General features: G+C 42.2%; 1 protein-coding gene across 9 annotated transcripts in view; it reads right to left on the bottom strand.

Annotated features, from left to right (window-relative positions):
* nav2a (neuron navigator 2a) overlaps positions 1-20,360 on the bottom strand; it is a 213,148-nt gene that overhangs the window by 6,474 nt on the left and 186,314 nt on the right. For 8 of the 9 annotated variants that reach the window (XM_040045584.1, XM_040045580.1, XM_040045581.1 and 5 more), the window contains 21 exons: positions 19,732-19,861; positions 17,666-17,984; positions 16,742-17,465; positions 15,125-15,344; positions 13,291-13,574; positions 12,186-12,251; positions 11,495-11,539; positions 10,769-10,929; positions 10,458-10,640; positions 8,098-8,150; positions 6,154-6,177; positions 5,690-5,764; positions 4,062-4,145; positions 3,821-3,944; positions 3,451-3,632; positions 1,810-1,982; positions 1,562-1,715; positions 1,149-1,335; positions 878-975; positions 683-778; positions 320-494 (listed from right to left, as the gene is read on the bottom strand). In XM_040045584.1, coding sequence (XP_039901518.1) covers positions 320-494; positions 683-778; positions 878-975; positions 1,149-1,335; positions 1,562-1,715; positions 1,810-1,982; positions 3,451-3,632; positions 3,821-3,944; positions 4,062-4,145; positions 5,690-5,764; positions 6,154-6,177; positions 8,098-8,150; positions 10,458-10,640; positions 10,769-10,929; positions 11,495-11,539; positions 12,186-12,251; positions 13,291-13,574; positions 15,125-15,344; positions 16,742-17,465; positions 17,666-17,984; positions 19,732-19,861 — 3,557 coding nt within the window. The remainder of the gene's footprint in view (positions 1-319; positions 495-682; positions 779-877; positions 976-1,148; positions 1,336-1,561; positions 1,716-1,809; positions 1,983-3,450; positions 3,633-3,820; positions 3,945-4,061; positions 4,146-5,689; positions 5,765-6,153; positions 6,178-8,097; positions 8,151-10,457; positions 10,641-10,768; positions 10,930-11,494; positions 11,540-12,185; positions 12,252-13,290; positions 13,575-15,124; positions 15,345-16,741; positions 17,466-17,665; positions 17,985-19,731; positions 19,862-20,360) is intronic. The other variant, XM_040045582.1, reaches the window with a different exon arrangement.

Genomic DNA, 20,360 nt, shown 5'->3' with positions numbered 1-20,360 from the left:
TTTTTTTTTTTTTTTTTACAGTGAAATAAAATGTTTTATTCATTTATCGAACCCAAGACATATTTTAAGTTTTAGCACAAGGTGTTTTGTTTTGATTTATTACTGTGGGAAACCTTTCTCTTAAAAACTACTCTCTATATAAAAATATATATATATATATATATATATATATATATATATAATATCTCTATCTATCTATCTTTCATCCCTTGATGAATTTAACATGCTGGTGATCAGCCACATTTCCATTGAGCTCATGGAAACTGAAGGCTGCGATGCAAACTCATTGGGACCAATGAGCATGCTGAGAGGTTGGTACCTTTGAGCTGGATGTTGATAGTGTTGTCTCCCACCAGGTAGCCGCACGGCAGCAGCTCAGGCGTGTTGGCGGCACTGGGGCTGCTGGGCCGATGGATTTCTCCAATGTTGTATCCCTGCACGCTGTCTGAGCTCAAGCCTAGCTGGCTCACTGGATCCACATGGGTGATGTACTCCTGTCAGAGATAAAGCATTTAGCAGCTTTCTAAGGACTGAAATGTTTCTGAATGAGAATGTTTTGTCCAAAAACATGAAAGTGAATGGAAGGAAATTATGTTTATACAATATAGGAAGTATAAATGTGTCAAATACAGCCAATCATGTTTTGTCTCTATCCGATTCTTAACCATTTTCCTGTCTTTACCTTGAAAAGGCGTCGGACTACTCCATCCAGGACATCCCACTTAGTTTTGCCACTAACACCGATGCAACCAATAAGAAAATGTCGAGGTCGAGCCTCCTGTGATGGAAAAATTAAAAAAGTTGAATATACCAAAAGCCTACAGATAAAATTAAAACCTAAAAACAACCAGAAAAGCGTTTGTTACATTAGTCTCACCTCTCCCCACTTGCTGTCTTCATCCAAGCTAACGACAATCCTCACGTGCCGCCCCTCCTTCCTCCCTCCTTCTCCGCCCGTGTCATCCAGCAACATGTCTGTCCGGAAGACAACGTTACATGTGATTTCTCCATTGTCAGTGTTACACATTAAAAAATTTCATTGTTAAATACACTGGAGTAATGTATCACATTCCCCAACTTTCGTCTTGGATAAACCCTGGTCTGTATTTAATGTAAATCTATCCTGAACTGTGCAGGTCCTGTCTTACCCAGGCTGGTGGACTCACTGGTCGTGAGGTTGAGGCCATGTTGGGAGAGCCCTGGTGCAGGCCCTGGGGTGTGGCTGTGTGTATGAGGGGGAGGAGAAGATGAGATGGAGGCCTGGGAGCCCGTCCTGCTGCCCTGGTTCTCCAGCTTCAGACGGTCATTCTCCGCCTTGAGCTTCTCAATCTCCACCTGCAGATAAACATCCGAAAATAATCTTTTATGTACATGTATGTATTCACCCTTCCCTCATGTCAATTAAACTGTTAGCATTAAAAATGTATTAAACTTAACATCAGAGATCAATAACGCTTTAGTCACATGAGTACAGCAACAATTATATGCAATCAGAGATTCAATGTTTACATCCATCTCAATGTGAAGCATACTCAGTAAGCTCAATCTGAAATTTGCAGACCTGCATGCGGTTCATGGCCTCGCGGAGTTGATCAAGCTGATGTGCAGAGCTAAGAGCCTCCAGGCGGATGTCAGTTAGTTTCATCTCCTTCTCTCTGAGCTCACTGCGCAGCTGCATCACCGTCTCAGCCTCGCTGTCCAAACACTCCGACAATCTGTATGCGCACACAAGGCAATGCAGTTTGAAGCATTAACATAGTGCAATTTGAGCAGTTTTGTGTCACATGCAGATGTTGAGCTAGTACACACAGTGTGTTGGAGTGCGTGTTCCTGAGCATGTGGCCTGTGGCCGAGGTGCCATTGTGAGGCAGCTTGGGGGAGGATGGCAATGAAGAGTCCGTCATCTCCTCGATGTCAGAGTGAGAGGAGGCCGACTTCGGAGATTTCTTCTTGCTGAATGCTTGTTTGAAGGAACTTCGCAACTGCAGGAAACAAAAAGAAAGAAAGAAAGCAAGGCGATGAACAGGTGAGGTTATTAGAAAAGCTGTTGAGAGGGGAAGTAGTGGGAAAACTGCAAGTGAGTCACAGGGAGAAGAAATAGGGGGAAACTGTCTTATGACTGACTCAGAGCTACAGCCCCAAACACAGTGTAATGTGTTATGTTTACACTCTTATGTAAACATATTTGTTTTCTTCTTCTTCATGTTAGTAATTTCTTTGAGGTGTTTTGGCAATCTCCTACAAGAACCACAAGCATTATGGTTCTTCTGACATTTTCAGGTGAATTTTTCCTTAAAGAGCCAGCTCAAGCGTCATGAGAGCAGCTTTCAGGGAGAAGTAGTGTTAGAAAGGAGCAGAAAGGCACTACAGTGACAGCAAAGTGCAGGAAAGGAAGAAGAGGGCCGATGTTAGTAACCTATAAAAAGTGCAGGGGTTAGGCTTCTTTCCTTTCATTTCACATAGCGTACCATTCTTACCTCATACACCTGCCACATGAAGCGAAGCACAGGAAGACAGAGAGACAAAACAGCACATGTTCATATGGGTTTGGGGGTGATAATGTGTTATGGTGGGACAAACAGATTAAACTAGAGATGCCTACAGGACTAGAGATTTTATTTGACTTCCAGGCAGCTGCAAGCTAATTCTACATCATAGCCACCATGAAGCGAGGAGTCTTTCATGATCCATTATATACTCTCCAACACACGCTGCCCCCATGCACTCAACACATCACTCACTGTATGAGCAGCACCTGCATGGAGGAGGCTCCTGTGGGGTCTCATCTATCCAAGCAGTGGTATTTTATTATCACTGTGACCTAAGGCAGGAAACTCTAGAGGATCTGATGTCTAAAAGTGCTACATTGCTCTTCCTGACATTTGACAACATCTGGATTGACAAGCACAGGTGGCCAAACACATTGTTTCAGTCAACCAGGAGGAAGAGAGGGAGGAAGAAAAGTTTCGTACTTCATCATCTCTGACTTGTCCTCCGGTGCACAAAAAAGTCTTTCAACAACAACAACAAAATTTTTTTAAGTGTCATATTTGTTGTATGATCACTAATAAAAAAACAAAACACTAATGACTCAACAGTGGGACAACACTATCCAGAAAGCAATAACTACATAATTTACAGGTCAAAAGACAACTACTACATTTAGCTAAATATCAAGGTAAAACGCTGATGTTTTCTGATCTCTAAAATAACCAGTCAAATCCATCATTACTTGCTTTTCAACAACACTGAGCCTATGAAAATACTGTTTGTAATCACCTTCTCCCCAGTCAAAGAACGCTAAAGAGGAGAAACACAAAGATGTGTCACCCACACAAATATGAAAATGCAGATACACAAGACAAAAAAAAAGTTAAAAAATGGCTGCTTGTTGTCACACAGTGCAATCACCTCCTTGTACATAATCTATTTAAACTGCTGGCTTCTTACCCAGTTCTTTTTGTTCTTCTTTTTGTTTTTAGCGTCAGCATCCATGTTGGAGCCCACACTCGAGTGGCTGGTCGCGCTGGCAACACTGCTGACGCTGTCGGAGGAGTGCTGTCTCTTGATGCGCAGATCTGGCTGCTGGTTCTGTTGCTGCTGCTGCTGCTGCAGACTGCCATTACTGCCAGCTGGGGAGACAGTGGATGGGGAAAAGATGTATGGCATTACAATGTGTCCCATAATGACCTTTCTCCCAGACATGTCTATACAGAGCCTCTATACTAGAGTGCCTTTGCATGATTCCCAGTTAATAATCCTGATATTACTGGCACAAATTCAAATTGCTGTACTGAGGCGTTACTGTTATTTTCTGTACCTGTGCGATCCCCTTTAGGTGTAAGTTCAGGTGTGTTAATGACTCCATTGATGGCAGCCTGAGCAACAGCGTTCTGCTTTTTCAGAAGCTCGATGGTCTTCCTCAACTCATTCAGCTCGGAGTCCTGTACAGAAAAAACATGATGATCAACCTAACAATCATCTACAGAGACTTTGTGCACAGTAGTTTTCTTTCAAACATCAGAAACCAAACATTTTGTTTTTTTCTTTTCTGTTTTTACCTTCTGCTCGGCCGTCAAGGTGAGACTCTTCAGCCTTATGGTCATGTTGCCCAGAGACTGTTCAAACGCTGCCACCAGGTGAGCCTGACAAGAAACAATCAAATTACATCTTAACAACTCCTTACATAACATGGCAAATATACAAATACACAAATTTTAGCTAACTTCAGAGAGCTATGTGGTTCGTGTATAAAGAATTGTATCCCAAGTCTGTTTTATAATATCCTGTAAGTGTATGAAACAATCTTGATTTAATAAACAGAGACAATAAGAAAATGAACGGCCTACTTTTTGGATGAACGGAAAAAAGTGAGACACGTTAACCTTGAGGCTAAAGCCCAAACGTGTTAGTCAATCCATCTTCACACCAAAATGAAAACATAACCAAACCCAAATAATATACTACCCAATAATGTCCTGGGAAAAAACATTATCTTCTGGAGAGGGCACATTACGAGTACAACTATGACAAAACTGTTCCAAAAACAATCCTTGGATCCTTGGCTCATTCAAGGCCACAGACAGTCAACGATTGGTCAGACCTAGTTTAACTCTAGGTGGTGTTTTTTTTTTTGTTTTTTTACACGACCTTCTGAGAAAGAGGTAACTTGGGTATGTGTTCACAGTTCAAAAGAAATACAGACACAGACATGACATGTCAAAGAAAAATAATGTGAGTGCCAAGGATTAAAACTGGAGACAAATTTACAACAAAAGACTTGAACTATTCCTTTTGAGTGACATGGATCATTATGGTGATTTAAACAGTTAGACATGGGTGAACTTGCTCATCCTTCACTATTATGTTCTGGGCTGTGAATATAAATGTTCCGCGGACGCCTGTAGAAATGTGTGTGAGAGTTGAGCACAGTGCTGACTGACATGTGATTCAAGTCGTGACTTTTTAGAGCAGCCTCCAGGGCTTCAAGGTGTGTTCAGATAATTCATCATGCATATAAATACATTTGAACAAAGCCCACCTCCCCAATACCAGCTCCTGTCTGCTCCGTCTGTGCTTATCTTTCAACACTCGTGCGCACTTTGTGTATCCAGGCGTCATCGACAACAAATCTTTACTCCACATCTGGGACAAACCCTCGGCATTGTGCTGGGACTTGACACTGCTGTAATGTAACACCTCTGCCTTGCTTCCATATCTCTAATCCACAGTGAAACTACTAGCAAGCGCCCACTCAGGCTGAAGATTACCAGCTGAGCGTGGCAGGACTTGTGCAATACAGGAGCAGGGTTGGCAGAAATGATCATGTCTAGAGATGCTTAAAGAGATGTTCTGATCATTCTACCAGTTGTAAAATGATACCTGTAAGAGATATCCCCTCAGTCTGAATAAGTGTTTCTGCCTGTATTTGGAAAATGTTCAGGAATTTGAGAAAACGCTGGCATTTTAAAGAGCTCAATATGTTTGTTAAAACTTCTCTAATTAGCAGTTAGAAATGAGCATATATGGAAATTATTTGACATATAATGGCTTATTTAGCTTAATCTTTGGAAAATAAAAACTATATACTATATATAATAAAAGGGTTTTTTTTTAACCCCTTTGATAGTTTTGACAGATGTTCTTCAACAGTTTGGGTTTGCATGTTCTTAAGTGCTTGAGGCCTTACATTTGCACTCAGTTGTGTTGTCAAGGCTGAAACTTTTTCCTGGGAGGCATCCAACTCCCGCCGAAGCTTGCGAATCTGAGGATTTACAAGAAAAAAAAACGCCATGACATCAAAAGGCGCCAAAACAAAAGCATACACACATAGATTTAAATACATGCATGCCTTCATGGAGCATGTATGTAACGCTAAGCACATAAATGCATCCAGCATCAAAAGAGTCAGGCTCCCAGATTGAAGCTCTGAAGCTGTGATTGAAGTTCAGGTTCAGCGGTGAAATGGCAGAAAGCATAAAAGAGCACACGCAGGTGTTCACAGGAACAAGAGCTTGTTACAGGGTCAGTCACAATACAGCTACACGTGTATCTGGATCCAACTGTAAAAACATCCCCGTGTTCCAACAAGTCCAGTGGCTGTGTGCGGAAAATTAAAGAGGAGAGAAGTGCTGTGGGCGGGCTGATGCTTACCTCCGACTGAGACTTTTCCTCATTCTGTAAAACAAACACCAGAAGATATGAAAACCATTAGAGGGCACCACTGACTGAATTGAGACAGACTTTAATTAAAAAGCAGAGCAGAGTGGAGGTTGGAGCACACTCTCGTCTGATTTGTTAGCTCCATGGATATGAGCTTTATAAACTGTGGAAGATATTGTCTGGCGTAATATGTCTGGAAAGTAGAGAAATCCTCCTAAAGGCATTTCACTGAGAGATTCATTGTCTTGACAGGCTACACATGGAACAATAGTAAGAAAAGACAGGTAGTCAAATATGTACAGAGTGAGAGCATGCAAAACAAACGCTCGCACGAACACAACACACCCTGCTGCTGTTCACCAAAACAGCGAAACACGCAACACCCACATTTATGTGTAAACACACTGCAACGGAAAGATCTTTCTTAGCAAGAGGTCAGTGTATTGTTGGATCAAAACTGGCCTCCCTGAGGCTAAAATTTAATACGACTATGAAGCCGTCTTACGCCATTTCCAACCAATGACAGCGACGTAGCAAATGCCTCAGTTTTCCATGAATTTTGCATCTTCTGATGAAGATTAGATATAAGATTTAATAGGAAGCTTTTAAATACGAAATTACATTTATAGAACTTTGCAGTGTGATCAACAGTCTTTCAGCATAGCTCCTGAACTTGAGCAGGAGAGCTGATAAGCCACGATTTTTCCATCTGTCCACTTTCCAGCTCCTGATCGGAGCAGCAGCACGCAACAGCTTTTATCATCTAATCTGTGCACAGAGGTGTGTGAGCACATCTGTGTTGTGGCACGTGGCATCTGTCCACATACGCAAACGGAGCTGTCAATTGCACGCAAACACTAACACACACACGCACACACACGAAAGGCTTATCCTAGATACACAAACAGCAGTCTGTCTTGGAAACGCAGACAAAACATATCATGTATTTTCTCTGTGGTGACACATAAGCTCTTCAAATGTGAATATAATTTAGTTAGGCAAAATGTTTGTGTGCTTTTAAGGACAAGCAATAAATAGGATAAAAGAAATTTCATATCAGTGTGATTTCTAACCTGGAGACCTTTAAACTAAACTGCAAATGAATCTCTGAAATCAATCAAGCACCATTACCTCGCAATCTACACTCAGAAAAAAAAAAGAAAAAAAAAAAAAAAAAAAGAGTCCCACATAATCAGATATTTAACAGCTGTATTCAACACTCAGACCACAAGAAAAACAACAAAGACTTTCTGCACCCTACGGCCCTGCTCCGTCTCATCCCTACCGTTAGTTGCCACGATGCGACAGCGCCTGTCAAGGATAAAGTTGCCATCATTTTGCTTCCAGTCTCTTCCCCTCTGTGATTTTGAACCTGCGACTCTTTATCTCAAAAAGAACCAGCCAGTGTCTGAGAGTTTCTCTGCTACACCTGCCCAGGTGAGGAAACTCACACAGGGAGGAGGAGCCACACTGTGAAGCACAAACCTCTGACTGGCTACAGTGCATACTCGTGGGCTGTCCCGTGTGACTTCAAACAGCCAATTTCTCACAGGATCTTTGAGTTACATATCTGCGCGGATTAGGGGGTAAATTCACCAATTCATGTAGTCAGTATATCATAACTGCGCTGACAAAAGAACAAACTGGTTTCTCCAGTTTCCATGTGAATTGTGGTGCTGCTGCAATACCACAATACCTGCTGCTTTGCAAAGACTGCCTTAAATGAGATTTTGCCTTTTAGATACCATCACAAAAGTGCACACTTTTTCAGTAGCAGTTATATTGAAATGTTTTTCTTATTCTTTATTTACCCAAAAATAATGTATCCAGAAAAAATGCACTGCTTCTCTTTTGCATCACTTTAAAAATGTAGTTTTTATTCAGAACCTCAGTCATATGACTAACTCTGTTTAACTTGGCAGTTTCTGAACTCACCGTGGAGTAAATGGAAGAAGTGCTGGAGACCAGAGACAGAGATGATCCGTGAACTGAAAAGACAAAATGTGAAAGCAGTGATTAGAAATTACATCTGTAGACACAAGCACTACCTTCATTATCAGCAGACCTCCCACACTCCCCTCACTAACCACCCACTCTTTTCCAACACTGCCCACCCAGCACGGTTCCTCCCAGTCTTCCCAGCTCCTGCCCACCTCCTCATAAATGACATAATGACTGCCGAGATAAAGAACTCCTACATGCAGCAGTCAGACTGTGGCGCAACTAATGACTCAACTGGTAATAACACATCAGAGGCAGGGAAACAACGCCAGCACTGTTTCCTGGCTGTGAGCAGATCAGAAAGGATCAGCAGTGTGATGTCATCAACCGCACCGAGAGGTTGTGCCGATCCCAGCTGATTTATTAGTTCATAAATAGCCTTGTAAGTATGAGATGTGAGCTCACAGAGGACTCACTTTTATCTTGATTTGGTCTAGACAGAATCATGTGCTGGAAGCCACATGAAAAGGTGAACTGCACTTTAGTTTTAGATCATCATTATTAGTTTACATCTTTTTCTAACTACTAATATCCATTATTCTTCACAGAAGTTGTTTGATTAAGGACGCCGGTAGCGCTGAAGGTTTTATGAGTGCAAATTCCCATTAAGTCTCTTTTAGCCTGCAGATGCAGGAAGAGGATCAGAACATACAATGATAAAATGAGGAGGCTTTTGGGTGGAGGGGATGGAGTGAAACTGTATAATGGTGTCGCTCTTAAAAAAAGGACAGGTCCGACAAAGTGTTTTGAGTATAATGTGACTTTTGTCCTGTCACTCAAAGAACAGTCGGGTAACTCTACACTTGGGTAATACGCACATGTACACACACACACTCTTATCCTCACAGGCCTGCACACTGCAAACCAACACACAAACACACAGCAAGAGTGTGTGAGATGGAGAAAGTTATGTCTGAGTAATCTTGAATGTCACCACATATCCCTCACACCTCACTGTGAACCCTGTCATTATCTCCACTAGTAAAAGAGAGGACAGACTCGTAGAGCTGGAAAGAACTGAGGCAGATATGCTATCGGGAATGGCGGTGTCTTAATAATAAGTTTGCAGCGATGTAACTGTGCGTGCACATTCCACCAAACTCTTATAAAAAATAAAAAAAACAATCAGGTGTGCGTGACTTTCAAAATTAAGGCAGCTTTGAAACTGTGTACACGAGAGAGGACACGACTAACCGGTGACCTTAGTCTCTTAGCAAAAGAAAGCCTCAAACACGTGTTTGCTTAGAAATGTAACCGTGTTCTGGAGGAAGATAACGGATGGCAAAAGGTGAAATCATGAACATGTCTGGTATGGCTGACAAAAGATGTTTATCAGAGTTTGATATTTAAAAAAAAAAAATAAGAAAAAAAGGTTTCAATGTGGAATTTAGAAGAACACATACAATCAGCTGTTTCACAAAACGTGTTACCAGATTTGATGTCTTTGCTCATGGCTTTGTCCTCTATATTTACACACCGCCTTCACTGTGGAGGACACACATGCCTTTGTATTCCTTTACAGTTTTGGGTGTGAAACCCGCCTGTGATGTTCATCTGTGCTTTCAAGTTTTACGTCAGCATCCTATAACCTAAAACCAACCAGGATGACTGTGACAAATTTGAGAGGAGTATAAATTTCTGCACTTTTTTTAAACTATAAAATGTTTCACTTTACCTCCTAGCATGTCTTTCAGCTGCATTATAATAGGTTATGTGTTTATTATGGTTTACTGAAATCCAAGTTCACAGCAAACTACTGTTTTAACATCACTGAATGCTGGGTTTTTCCCCATTGAGAGAACAAAATACTGTGCTTCCTTCACTCTCCCTTCTTCTCCTCCCCCCCTCTAAATCAAAGTGCTGTTTCTATGGCTCAGAGGATTGGGATGGCTCCAGCAGAGAAACCTCTCCTGAGTGGGGAGTCTGCCCGCTGGTGGGAAAAGCACTGGTGGGTACTTTTCCCAATAAACAAGCTTATGAAAAAAACAAAGCCACACTAAAGCTGATTATGGATTTCTAAGGGGGATAAAGGGCTTTTCTTTGAGGAGGGGTTGTAATCTGCCCTAATGTTCTCTAAACAAATGGAATAATAATTCTTTTGGCATGAGGACGTGAAATAAGGAAACTGAGGCTTCACAGTCACAGAGGGATGGGGGGGCATGCCGTTCTTAGAAAAGGATTACACCTAATTACAGATTTCACCAAACATCTGAGGAAAACGTGGCCAGGACTCACACGGAGCCACCGAATATTCACCAAACCACCACATCCAGCTTTCTCCCGTCTCCTCCTACCTTCTTCGAAGCCATCCCTGAAGGATCCCGATCTGCTCATGGTGCGTGTCTTCTCGTCAAGCGACATGCAGGAGTTTCTCAGACGGTTGTCACAGCAAGGGTCGATAGGGGCATCCTGATTGGTCAGGCTGTTGTTGCGCAGACCACCAAGGTTAATCTGAGCTGATGAGGTCGGGCTTGATGCTGTGAAAATGATATACGGCAATGTAAAAGTTGGCAAGCATTACATTTCTTTGTTACTCATATGTTTATAAAATGTTATAAAATTGTGACAAAGGACTAAGGTAACATTGTCAGATGTGGAGACATACCGAGTTGTCCAAAGTTGAAGCGTGTTCCAGAGGGGGAGGTGAGGCTGGAGCCGGGAGAGAATGGAGAATTGCTGGCCGAGTCCTGTAGGCCACTGGTGGAGTGGGAGCGCAGCCAATCACGGGCCTCCTCGTGGCCTCGCAGCTGTGGTGAGGGACCATACCTATAGGACATCAAAGACAAAAAAGGTCAAACCAGAAGTGAGGACACAGAGCAGAACAGTTCTCTGTTTTTACGGATGAGTTGATCTCGATTTGGATTTTTTTCCCCAGATACGTCACAATCAGTGAGATGATTTCTTTCTTTTTTTTGCTGAAGCAAACTGATTAATGGCTTGGATTTAGCGACAGATGAATCAGATGCTGAAACAATTTAAGACAACAATGTGCCAACACTGACCGACTTCCAGCTGTGAGAAACAAACTAGCAGGAAAAAAAAAAAGCAGAGCAGAAGCCAAAGAAAATTTGAGGCCCACAATCAAGTGTGCTGCATCGAAGCACAGTGACAGATCTGTACGGGGGACAACGTGACATGCCTCTGCACAGAAGCACAACACAACAACAAATGTGCCAAGTGCTAAATTAAAAAGAAAAGCATTCCTAAAAGCGTGACAACAAGCCTCGAAGACTGAATGTGGACGCAGAACAACAAAAAGAAAGGCGGAGGACAATTTAGTGAACCAGTGTGCAAAAGTGCAACGTGACCAGCGGGGGAGTGAATTCAGTACCTGAGTCCCTTCTTAGGCAGAGTGTTTCTACCACAGTGTGGCCCGCTGTGGGAGAGAAACACTTCAGAAGAGGAAAACAAAGGAAGCAAGGAGGCAAGGAAACATGTGTGGCTGCATCTCTCAACAACTACCAAATTATATTATTTCTAGACTGCAAAAAACATCCATCTTTACATGTTGAGTCATCTTTTTAAAATTTTTTTGGACACAATTTTTCAGTTTTTCTGTGGAAAAAGAGTTTAAAGACTCAGAAAGATAAATAAAAATAATGATCTGAGATTGATATTTTTGCAGTGAAAACTCAAACACAACCTAAGCTCATGCTGGCATCTCTGTACTCAACCACAAGGTGGCGATAAGTGAACAGTCATAACAGACTAGAAGCTGTCCGCCAAACAAAAACACTGAAGCTGCCAACATCCACACAGACACTCTCACAAATGCACTCTGACACACAACCATTCACACAGTAGCTTAAAAAAAAAAAGGTCATAAAAACAATATCCACACAAACCACCACACAGAGCGACACATTTCAAACTAAAACCACAAAATACTAACTAACTACCGCACAGAGGGACTCTCTGAGGTTATTGGTGGTGCTCTCTGTGTGACAGCAGGTGGTGGTTTAGTAGGTAAATCCACAGCTGTTTCACCAGAAGCCTAGCACTTGCATACAGGCACATTTTACCTGTCCTGCCTCCGAGGTAGGGTGTTTCGGCTGAATATAGGGCTAGCAGAGGGGGAGGAGAGGGGACTGATGGAAGACAGGAAGGGGAAAAAAACGCACAACAGACACAGAGAAAGAAAGTTTTTAGAAAATAACGCAAATGAAGAAATGTTTAAGAACAGATCAAGTCCATGACGCTTCACCAGCGAAGCTAATAAGAAAACTCAGCGAGGGTGATGTCACCTCCTTAAAGCTTGAACTTCAGATGCTATTAAGTTTCCTCTATGTCATTCCTGTCACATTACAAAGTCAACCTGTCAGGATGGAATCTGCTACAATGACCACAATTACTGTATAATCAGCTGAGGGCGCCACGGGATTATGTTTCTGCTCGAGTGCAGACAGAATGACAAACAAGAAGTGACAACTCACCATGGTGGATGCTTTATACATCATTTTGATTCTGAGTTCTTTAAAAGGTAGCTGATGTCAAGTCAACAGAATGTTGGACACAATAGATCTTAGAATAAAAGACTTCAAGTGCTCACTAGAATTAAGCATTATACAAACCATTTTCTACTTAACCTACGCTTTCATATGTAAGGAGCTTTTTATTTGCTTCATTAGGCCATGACCATTTTACATGAGGCATGCATTTCTTATTACCCTTCAACTGCTCTTTGCAGCTACAGTGGTCATTCATTAATAGCTGGATTCAGCTGGATTGTATTATTTTACTACAATTACTGTCTTATTTGTCCTTTTAACTAACAACTCTTTTTAGCTGTTGCCATCTTAGCTTTTAGAAACACAGTGTTATAATGAGGCACTGATCTGACTGAGAAACTGAGGCACACTGCAAGGTCATGAGATAACTAACCTGCTTTACTGTCTTTTTTAACATAATGTACCAAAAGAACATTACAACTCAAAACTAGTCAACACCATAAACATTAGTAAAGTGCTTACAGAGGTAACAGTTAAGAGGACTTCTACACAATCCGACTTTTTTTTCTCCTCAGGTGAACTGTCATTAATGTGAAATCTTCTGCAAAAATCAAACTGATGAATGTAAAATATTAAAGGGCTCAATGTTTGATCATTCGTAGGAAATGTGTGTTCTAACCTTTCAGACATGCCGGTCTTGACACTGCCGGTGCGACCCAGAGCGGACAGCGTGTCCTCCCTGTGGGTCCCGTGGCCACCACCTCCGGCGCTGCCTAGGCTCATGTCGATGGACTCGCTGCTCGTGTGCATGCTGCTGACAGAAGGGAAACCCACGCTTCCAGTTCCACCGTGTCCACCCAGGGTGCTCTCCCTGCTCTGCACAGAGGAGCTGCTCAGGGTGGTTCCCCACGTCAGGCTGTTGGAGGGTCCAGTGGAGGAGTACACAGAGCCAGGGCTGGAGGCCTGAGGATGATCAAAAATTAGATTTAACATAAAAATAAAAAATAAAAAAAAATCAGCCTATATTTTGAAGTGATTATTTTGTGATGTGCAGCAATAAGATAGAGCACTGACACAGTCCAATTAAACACTTGCTGATTTACATATCTCGCAGTCACAGAGTAAGATTATCATATTGGAAGACATGTTTCTGGCCTAATGGGTTAACCTTAGTTAACCCTGAGCTGATGAGGGAAAAATATGTTGATATTGACCTTCTTCTAGGTCTATATTTTATCCCTACAAACTAGCATTTGGCTCTTTAACTGCCAAAAGATCGACTGTGTTAGCCATGTTTTTACTGAGTGGCCTGTTTTGGCCCAGGACAATGCTAACCCTATTATAAAAGCAAACAGACATATTTTTAAACATGCACCCTCACAAGTATACAAGATGTTCTAGTTTTCTCAGAGGATGTATATTCATTAGGATAACTGAGTATTTGGATATCTTCGTGCCCACTGTTTAAAAAGACACGACTGCTACTTTGTAAAAGATGACAAAGTGTGACACTTCATGATTCATAACTAATCTGGTTAAGCCTAATGAATCATGTGTGAACATGATGGAAAGTTCATGATCCAGCATGCTCACACATTTGTGCTGTGCTGCAATATGTAGCCTACAGTCAGTCCAACAAGTACACACGCTGCCAGGTTCTACTTCAACTGAACACACCTAACAGCAGTTCGAGGAAATTACCACATTTGTGGAATTAGTAAGGTGAGAACAGAAATTATCTCCGTGTCCCTCCCAAAGCCTTGTAGTAGTTCTACAAACATATCTCACGTGCTTAACACACATCTGGATCATTGCTGAGCTCAGAGGCGCATAACCATTTTGAATCTAAAAGCCGAACCTGACCTTCTTGTTTGGATGTCGACCAGAAATCGCAAAGCTAACACGTGCAGTCGCTGTAGCATTAACTCTAAAGACCAGATGGATGTCTGTGCCAAATTTCATGGCAACCCATTTAACTTTAGTTCATGTAATCCCTGACCAAGCACGGAGGAATAGGCACGTCTTCTGACTTTGGAACTGCCTTCAAAACCAGATGGTACTTCTCAAAGGCCTAATAAATAAAGTTGGGAACTCTTTAAATTCATCCTTTATACTCCATGAATTCATTAATTAATACCTTCTTGTCATGCTGCAAACATGTTTCTTATTTTTGTATAGCTGCTTTTAAACCACAAAACAAACCAAGTAGATACTTTGGCTCTTTTTATGGTAACTAACAGGTGGTGAGCAGTTGGAGAACTGTACAGCTACATGTAAAAGTACAGCTAATGAATAAGTAGCTGTTCCCTTGACAGATCTAAAATCGACATCTACTAAAATCAACTAATATCCAGTCTAGTTCAGCAATTTTAAAAGTTTAAAAGACTGATAGCACCTATAGTGTATAAATGAAATTCTTTCTGTAGAGAATAAAGAATCTTCTTGATAGATGTAATATTTTTTATTTGACTGATATTCTAATCCAGTCTCTCCATTATTTACGTCCTGCTCACCTGCTCACTGCCCAGCGTGCCTGTCCCCGATCCAAGTGCCCGGCCTCCAAACAGGTGACTGCTGGTTTCGTTGTCCAAGCAACTTAGTCCTCCATCGGGAGACTCCAGCACTGTAGCCACGTGGTTCATGGTAGCATGGGGGTTGGAGATAACAGTAGAGTTCTTCATGCTTTCAGCTGTGGTCACTGGCGCCTGTTTACTGGGCTTTCCACCAAATAATCTGTGGTAAATGCGGAAGAGGCAGAAAAGCTAAAGTGCTTGTAGTAGAGCAGAAAGTGTGCAATCTTGTATTTGTAATCAGCAAATTCACAATTAACACTGTAGTATATCATCGCATAAATAATTCAATTTCGATTTTTGTATACAGCACCAAACCATAATCACCCAAAGGTGCTCTATATTGTGAGATAGAGAGCCTACAATAATACAGAAAAAAACCTAACAATTATACAAGCCCCTATGAGCAAGTACTTGGTGAGAGTGGGAAGGAAAAACTCCCTTTTAACAGGAGGAAACTTCTAGCAGAACCAATTTAAAAAAGTAGCATATTAATATTAATAGAAAAAGGAGTAAAATGTTTAGAGAGTACCATCATTCTATTACGTTTGTGTTGAGATGATGATCATTTCATGTTATTACTCTGAAATTTACTCTGGAAGCATCGGGCATTCGCTGAATTTAAAAATAAAAACCTCAATAAACATATGAATAAATCAATACACTGAACTAAAGCTGCCAAAGCTAGAAAAGAAGTCAGTTTGATCTTACAGGTAAGGACAAAAAGCTGCGTTGTACTTCAGAGCACCATATTTATAATAGAAGATAAAACGTCTAAAATATGACAGAACAACTTTTTTTGTTGTTGTTGTTTTTCTTTCATCAATACCTTAGTTTTATAATCACTGAAAGCTAAAATAGAAAACTAAAATTAGATTACCTGGACAGCCTAGTTTGGAGCTGTGGCAGGATTAAAGTGTTAAATGGAGCAGCAAAGTGATTTAAAAGTGCTTTTTTTTGCCAACAATTCAACTGTATTCATTTCAACTCTGTAACAAAGAGGACAGTAGCAAAACTGTAGCCAGTATAGAGTCAGTGAATCTGAGACAAGGCCAGCACACACACAACTCTCTCTTCTTTCTACGCTAATCTGTGGTTAGATTTAAATGGCAGGCAGCGGTGACTGGAGCCGTGGTAGGCGATAATAGCAGCACAGTCTCTTTGAAGAGTTATCACTCCCTCACATTAATGAGGGCAGAGAGCTGAGGTAAGACTCAGCTTCCATTACCCTGTGCCACACCCTACACCCCACACCACCAAGGCTGAGGCTTGGCAGCTGATCAGCCGAGCTCAAGGTCTGATTCACAATGGCCTGATTTAACCTCTCAAAGACTGTAACAAGTCTACACATGTGTTCCTTACTCACCACTACTTATCATTTGCTGTGAGTGCATGATTACTGCCTTTAAAATGGTCTTCAGTGTGTGTGTGTACTGCATGTGGGTGAAGTCAAGCCCATACAAGAGGGCCCCCACAGAGGGTGGCTCATCACTTAGCTGTCAGTGAGTCTGCAGGATTACTCAGCATACAAAACGATGGTTTCTAAATGTGTGTGTTCACCTGCGTAATGTAGGTGAAGAAACCTGCTGTCTTCCTGTCAGAGGAACAGTTGCTGCTCCTCCGCTCTGCATCGCGACCCCACTCCTGAGGTTGTCAATCTCAGAGACACCTTTTTCCCGATCTGTCTGATTGGCCAGCAGGCTTGCTGAGCCGTTGGCCTTGGCTATGCTGATTGAGTTTTTCCCGTGAGAGGTGACAGAAAGCACAGCGGCTTCAATGCTGCTGGTGGAGGAGCGGTTCCCATTGCGGGCGGCTGCTCCGGAGCGGCTGGGTCTCGGCAGGCTACGGTACTGCAGGGTGGAGCGGGCGCTCATCGGGAGGAAACCGTCATCATGGTGTCCTAACACTGTGCCTCCATCCTGCCCGCCAGCCTTCAACCCTCCGGACAGTGAGCGCGCCCCAGATTTAGGCATCTTCCCCAGTGTAGCCGAGCCGCTGGTGATGGTGGCACCACTGGCGGTAACCATTGTTACCATCCCATGGCCTTGCTTCTTGAAGCCAAAGGTGCTGGTTGGGGTGCGTGAGGTCAGTGCGTGCGTCTGTGTGTGGGGCTCGGAGACGGTGTTTGTGAGTGTGTGTGTTGTCGGTGTGCGGCTGGTGGGGATCGTCTGTTTTTTGGCCTCATCACCACTGCTGCGCCCAGCATCCGAGGGTGAGCGATGAAGGCCGTTGGAACGAGGAGAGAGACGTCCTTTTTCTGACACCTTAACATCATCTGTCTTACCTGCAGGACACAGAATGAGACATCAGAAACACAGGCTTTCAAACTCTGACTTGACATCTCATTTTTCTCAATACAGTGACACCTGCATCTATAAAATGTGACAATTTGTCCTTATGTCTAAAAGTTTATTCGTCACACTTGACTTTAATGATCTTTTTTTTTTTTTTTTTTTTATTATCAGTGCTGGATGATCATGTTACCTGAACTGTGGGTCTTGTGGCTCACTGAACCAGTGGAGCCTGTGCTACTAGTGCTTTTAGTCCGGGGTGACGTCACCCCCACCTGAGTGCTCATGCCTCTCCTCCAAGAGCCAGTGTGGGACACGGAGGGAGTCTTTCTTCCTGAGCCACCCTTGTCTGACTCATCAGAAATGTCGGAGGGGTTCCGACGACTCCACCTGGAACCTGCTTCCATCCTAACCCCGCTGTCTGAACGTCCGTCTGACCTCTTGACCTCGTCTCCAGACCAAGTCTGGTGTGCCGGTGTTGAGGCTGAGTGCTTCTCTGCATCCGTTACAGGCTGGGAAGACATACAAAGATAGTCAGATTTACTGCAGTAGTAGAGAATGTGGCTCTAAAAAGCCCCCTTTTATGACCAAAGCCATCATACTGGTTAAAGCTACCAGCATTTACGCCGTCATCACCACCTGTGCAGCTGTCTGAGAACATCTGGGCTTAAGCATCTCGAGCACTAACAGCTTATACACTTTTTTACCTTTGCTTTGTCAAGCAGTTCATGTTTTTGAGGAAGCTACTTCATTTCAAAATTTTCTGAAGCAAGATGCAAGCCTTTTAAAACTCCGATAGGTGATCATTGAAATCATGCTGACTGTTTAAGCTTTACCATTTTCACTTTGCTGTTACAGCTCAGCCTTAATTTGTAAATTAGTAGATTTCAGCTACAGGAAAGATGACAGCAGCTTTTAAGTAGATTCTGCAGCTTTCCAGACAACAGTACAAAAACGCAGCTCTGCTCACAGACCTTAAAAAAAAAATCCAGCCAATATAGGATTCCACGAGGACAGATGACACACACTTAATGAATCTGGCTGCTGCACTAAGAGAAAGACCTCTTTGTGCACACCTTTGTTTTTCTTCTCCACCTCTGCCTCTGAAGCAATAACAGACACGCGTCAGCCACAACACAATGTGTGTGTGTGTGACATAAACATGTGAGTCAGCTGTTAATATTCTCATTTCACCTCTCAACTTCCTGAGCCTTTAGTGGCTCAAAATCACTATTTAATGGTTTAAAGCTAGTCTCAACACCAGCTTTAGCTTTGAGAGTTCAGAGATGTGCCGAGGAATGCTGGGACAGACACAGTTAGAAAAAAAAATTGAAGTAGAGCAGACAGACGCTCATTCAAATCAATCAAAAAAAAAAAAAAAAAAAAAAAAAAAATCCAGGCCATATGAGGCCCTTCACAAATTTTCATCTGGCTCACATTTTAAAAGATAGAATATGTTAATTTTGGCCCAGAGAGTTACATACACTCCCTGCAAATGCCAAACTAAACGGACAGGCACGTCTCCACTGCACCTGAAGATTAAAGAACACAAGAAAAAAGCAAAGTTCATTTTGAAGGCAGATCATTTCAACTCAGGTGGGAGACTGAGTATGTTTTTATAGAGTGTACAGAGAGGCCTGTATGTCCATTGGCCATCAGACAGTTTCTAAATTAAAAAAAAACCATTAATGCCTTGCTGTCATTTTGAATCCACAAAGCAACAAAGATATGGAGCCACAGATGGAAACAAAGGCTTCAGAAAGTTGTTAAACTCAAAGCAGGCATGCAACTACAGCAGAATGTTTCCAACCTCAGATACAGATGGTTTCATATTTATAACTAGCGTCAAGACAGAAGGTTAGGCTATAGATTACAGGTTTGTTAGGACTTGCAGACATGTGTGCAGCAACAACAATAAAGATTTATTATTTCTATTTTCAAATAAAGACTGTGGTTTTATCAAGCACCCCATATTTTCAGCTGTCAAATTAAAATGTCATGAAACAGGTTGGTGTGAGGTGCCCGGATGGTGGACCTCTTACACAACCATAATCAGAAAACACTGTTATGTCCTAAATAACAACAGCTAACATTTTTCTTGACTGGTACCCTTGAATTTTCATGTGGGCACAAAGAAAATGCCTGCTCTATTTTGGCGAAATAAATCAAAAATAATGATAAAACAAAAATGATCATCTTTGACGAGAAGCTCTAAACACTCTTAAAAAGACTGCAGTATTCTTGAGTGTGTAGTCTCACCTGTGTACTGAGGCCCTTGCGCTGTGCTGCGGGGGTGTTGGCGTATGAGGAGATGGAGGAGCTGGTGTTGATGTCATCTGTGTCGATGTTGTCACTGATGCCACTGCTCACAGAGCTGCTGTCGTCCCAACTACACACACACACACACACACACACACACACACAGTACAGGAGGAAACGCTCATTTTAAATAGTGCTTCTTCCAGAGTGAAAACAAAAAGGAAGACAGCAGAGCTTGGAGACACCAGACTGAATTGTGATGCTTCTTATCCTATGAATACAACACTGCACTACCTAAAAGTAATTATTCTGTTCCCTTTCCCCCATTTCCATATTTCTTTTCAGGCACAGACGCACAGAACTTTGAGCACTGCTAAACTGAAATAAACGTTCAGAGCTGCCTCGTGATTTATATTCATTGAAACTGAACTGAATTCAGTGTGGGTACACACACACAAACAGGCTGAATGGGGTTGTCTATCACACGAACAAAGGCGCAATGGAGGGGTGACATCATGGTGTGCTTGTGTGTGTCTGAACTGTTCAAACAGACCCATCTGAACAGGATATTTGTAAATATGCGTGTGTGTGTGTTGCTTAGAATCTGTGGGGGACAGGAAACCCAGCCA

The sequence above is a fragment of the Simochromis diagramma genome, unplaced genomic scaffold, assembly GCF_900408965.1.
Source record: "Simochromis diagramma unplaced genomic scaffold, fSimDia1.1 OVJJ01000079.1, whole genome shotgun sequence".
NCBI classification, from domain to species: domain Eukaryota; kingdom Metazoa; phylum Chordata; class Actinopteri; order Cichliformes; family Cichlidae; genus Simochromis; species Simochromis diagramma.
Note: the sequence above shows the minus strand (reverse complement) of the source record. Positions and strands in the feature narration are given on the sequence as shown.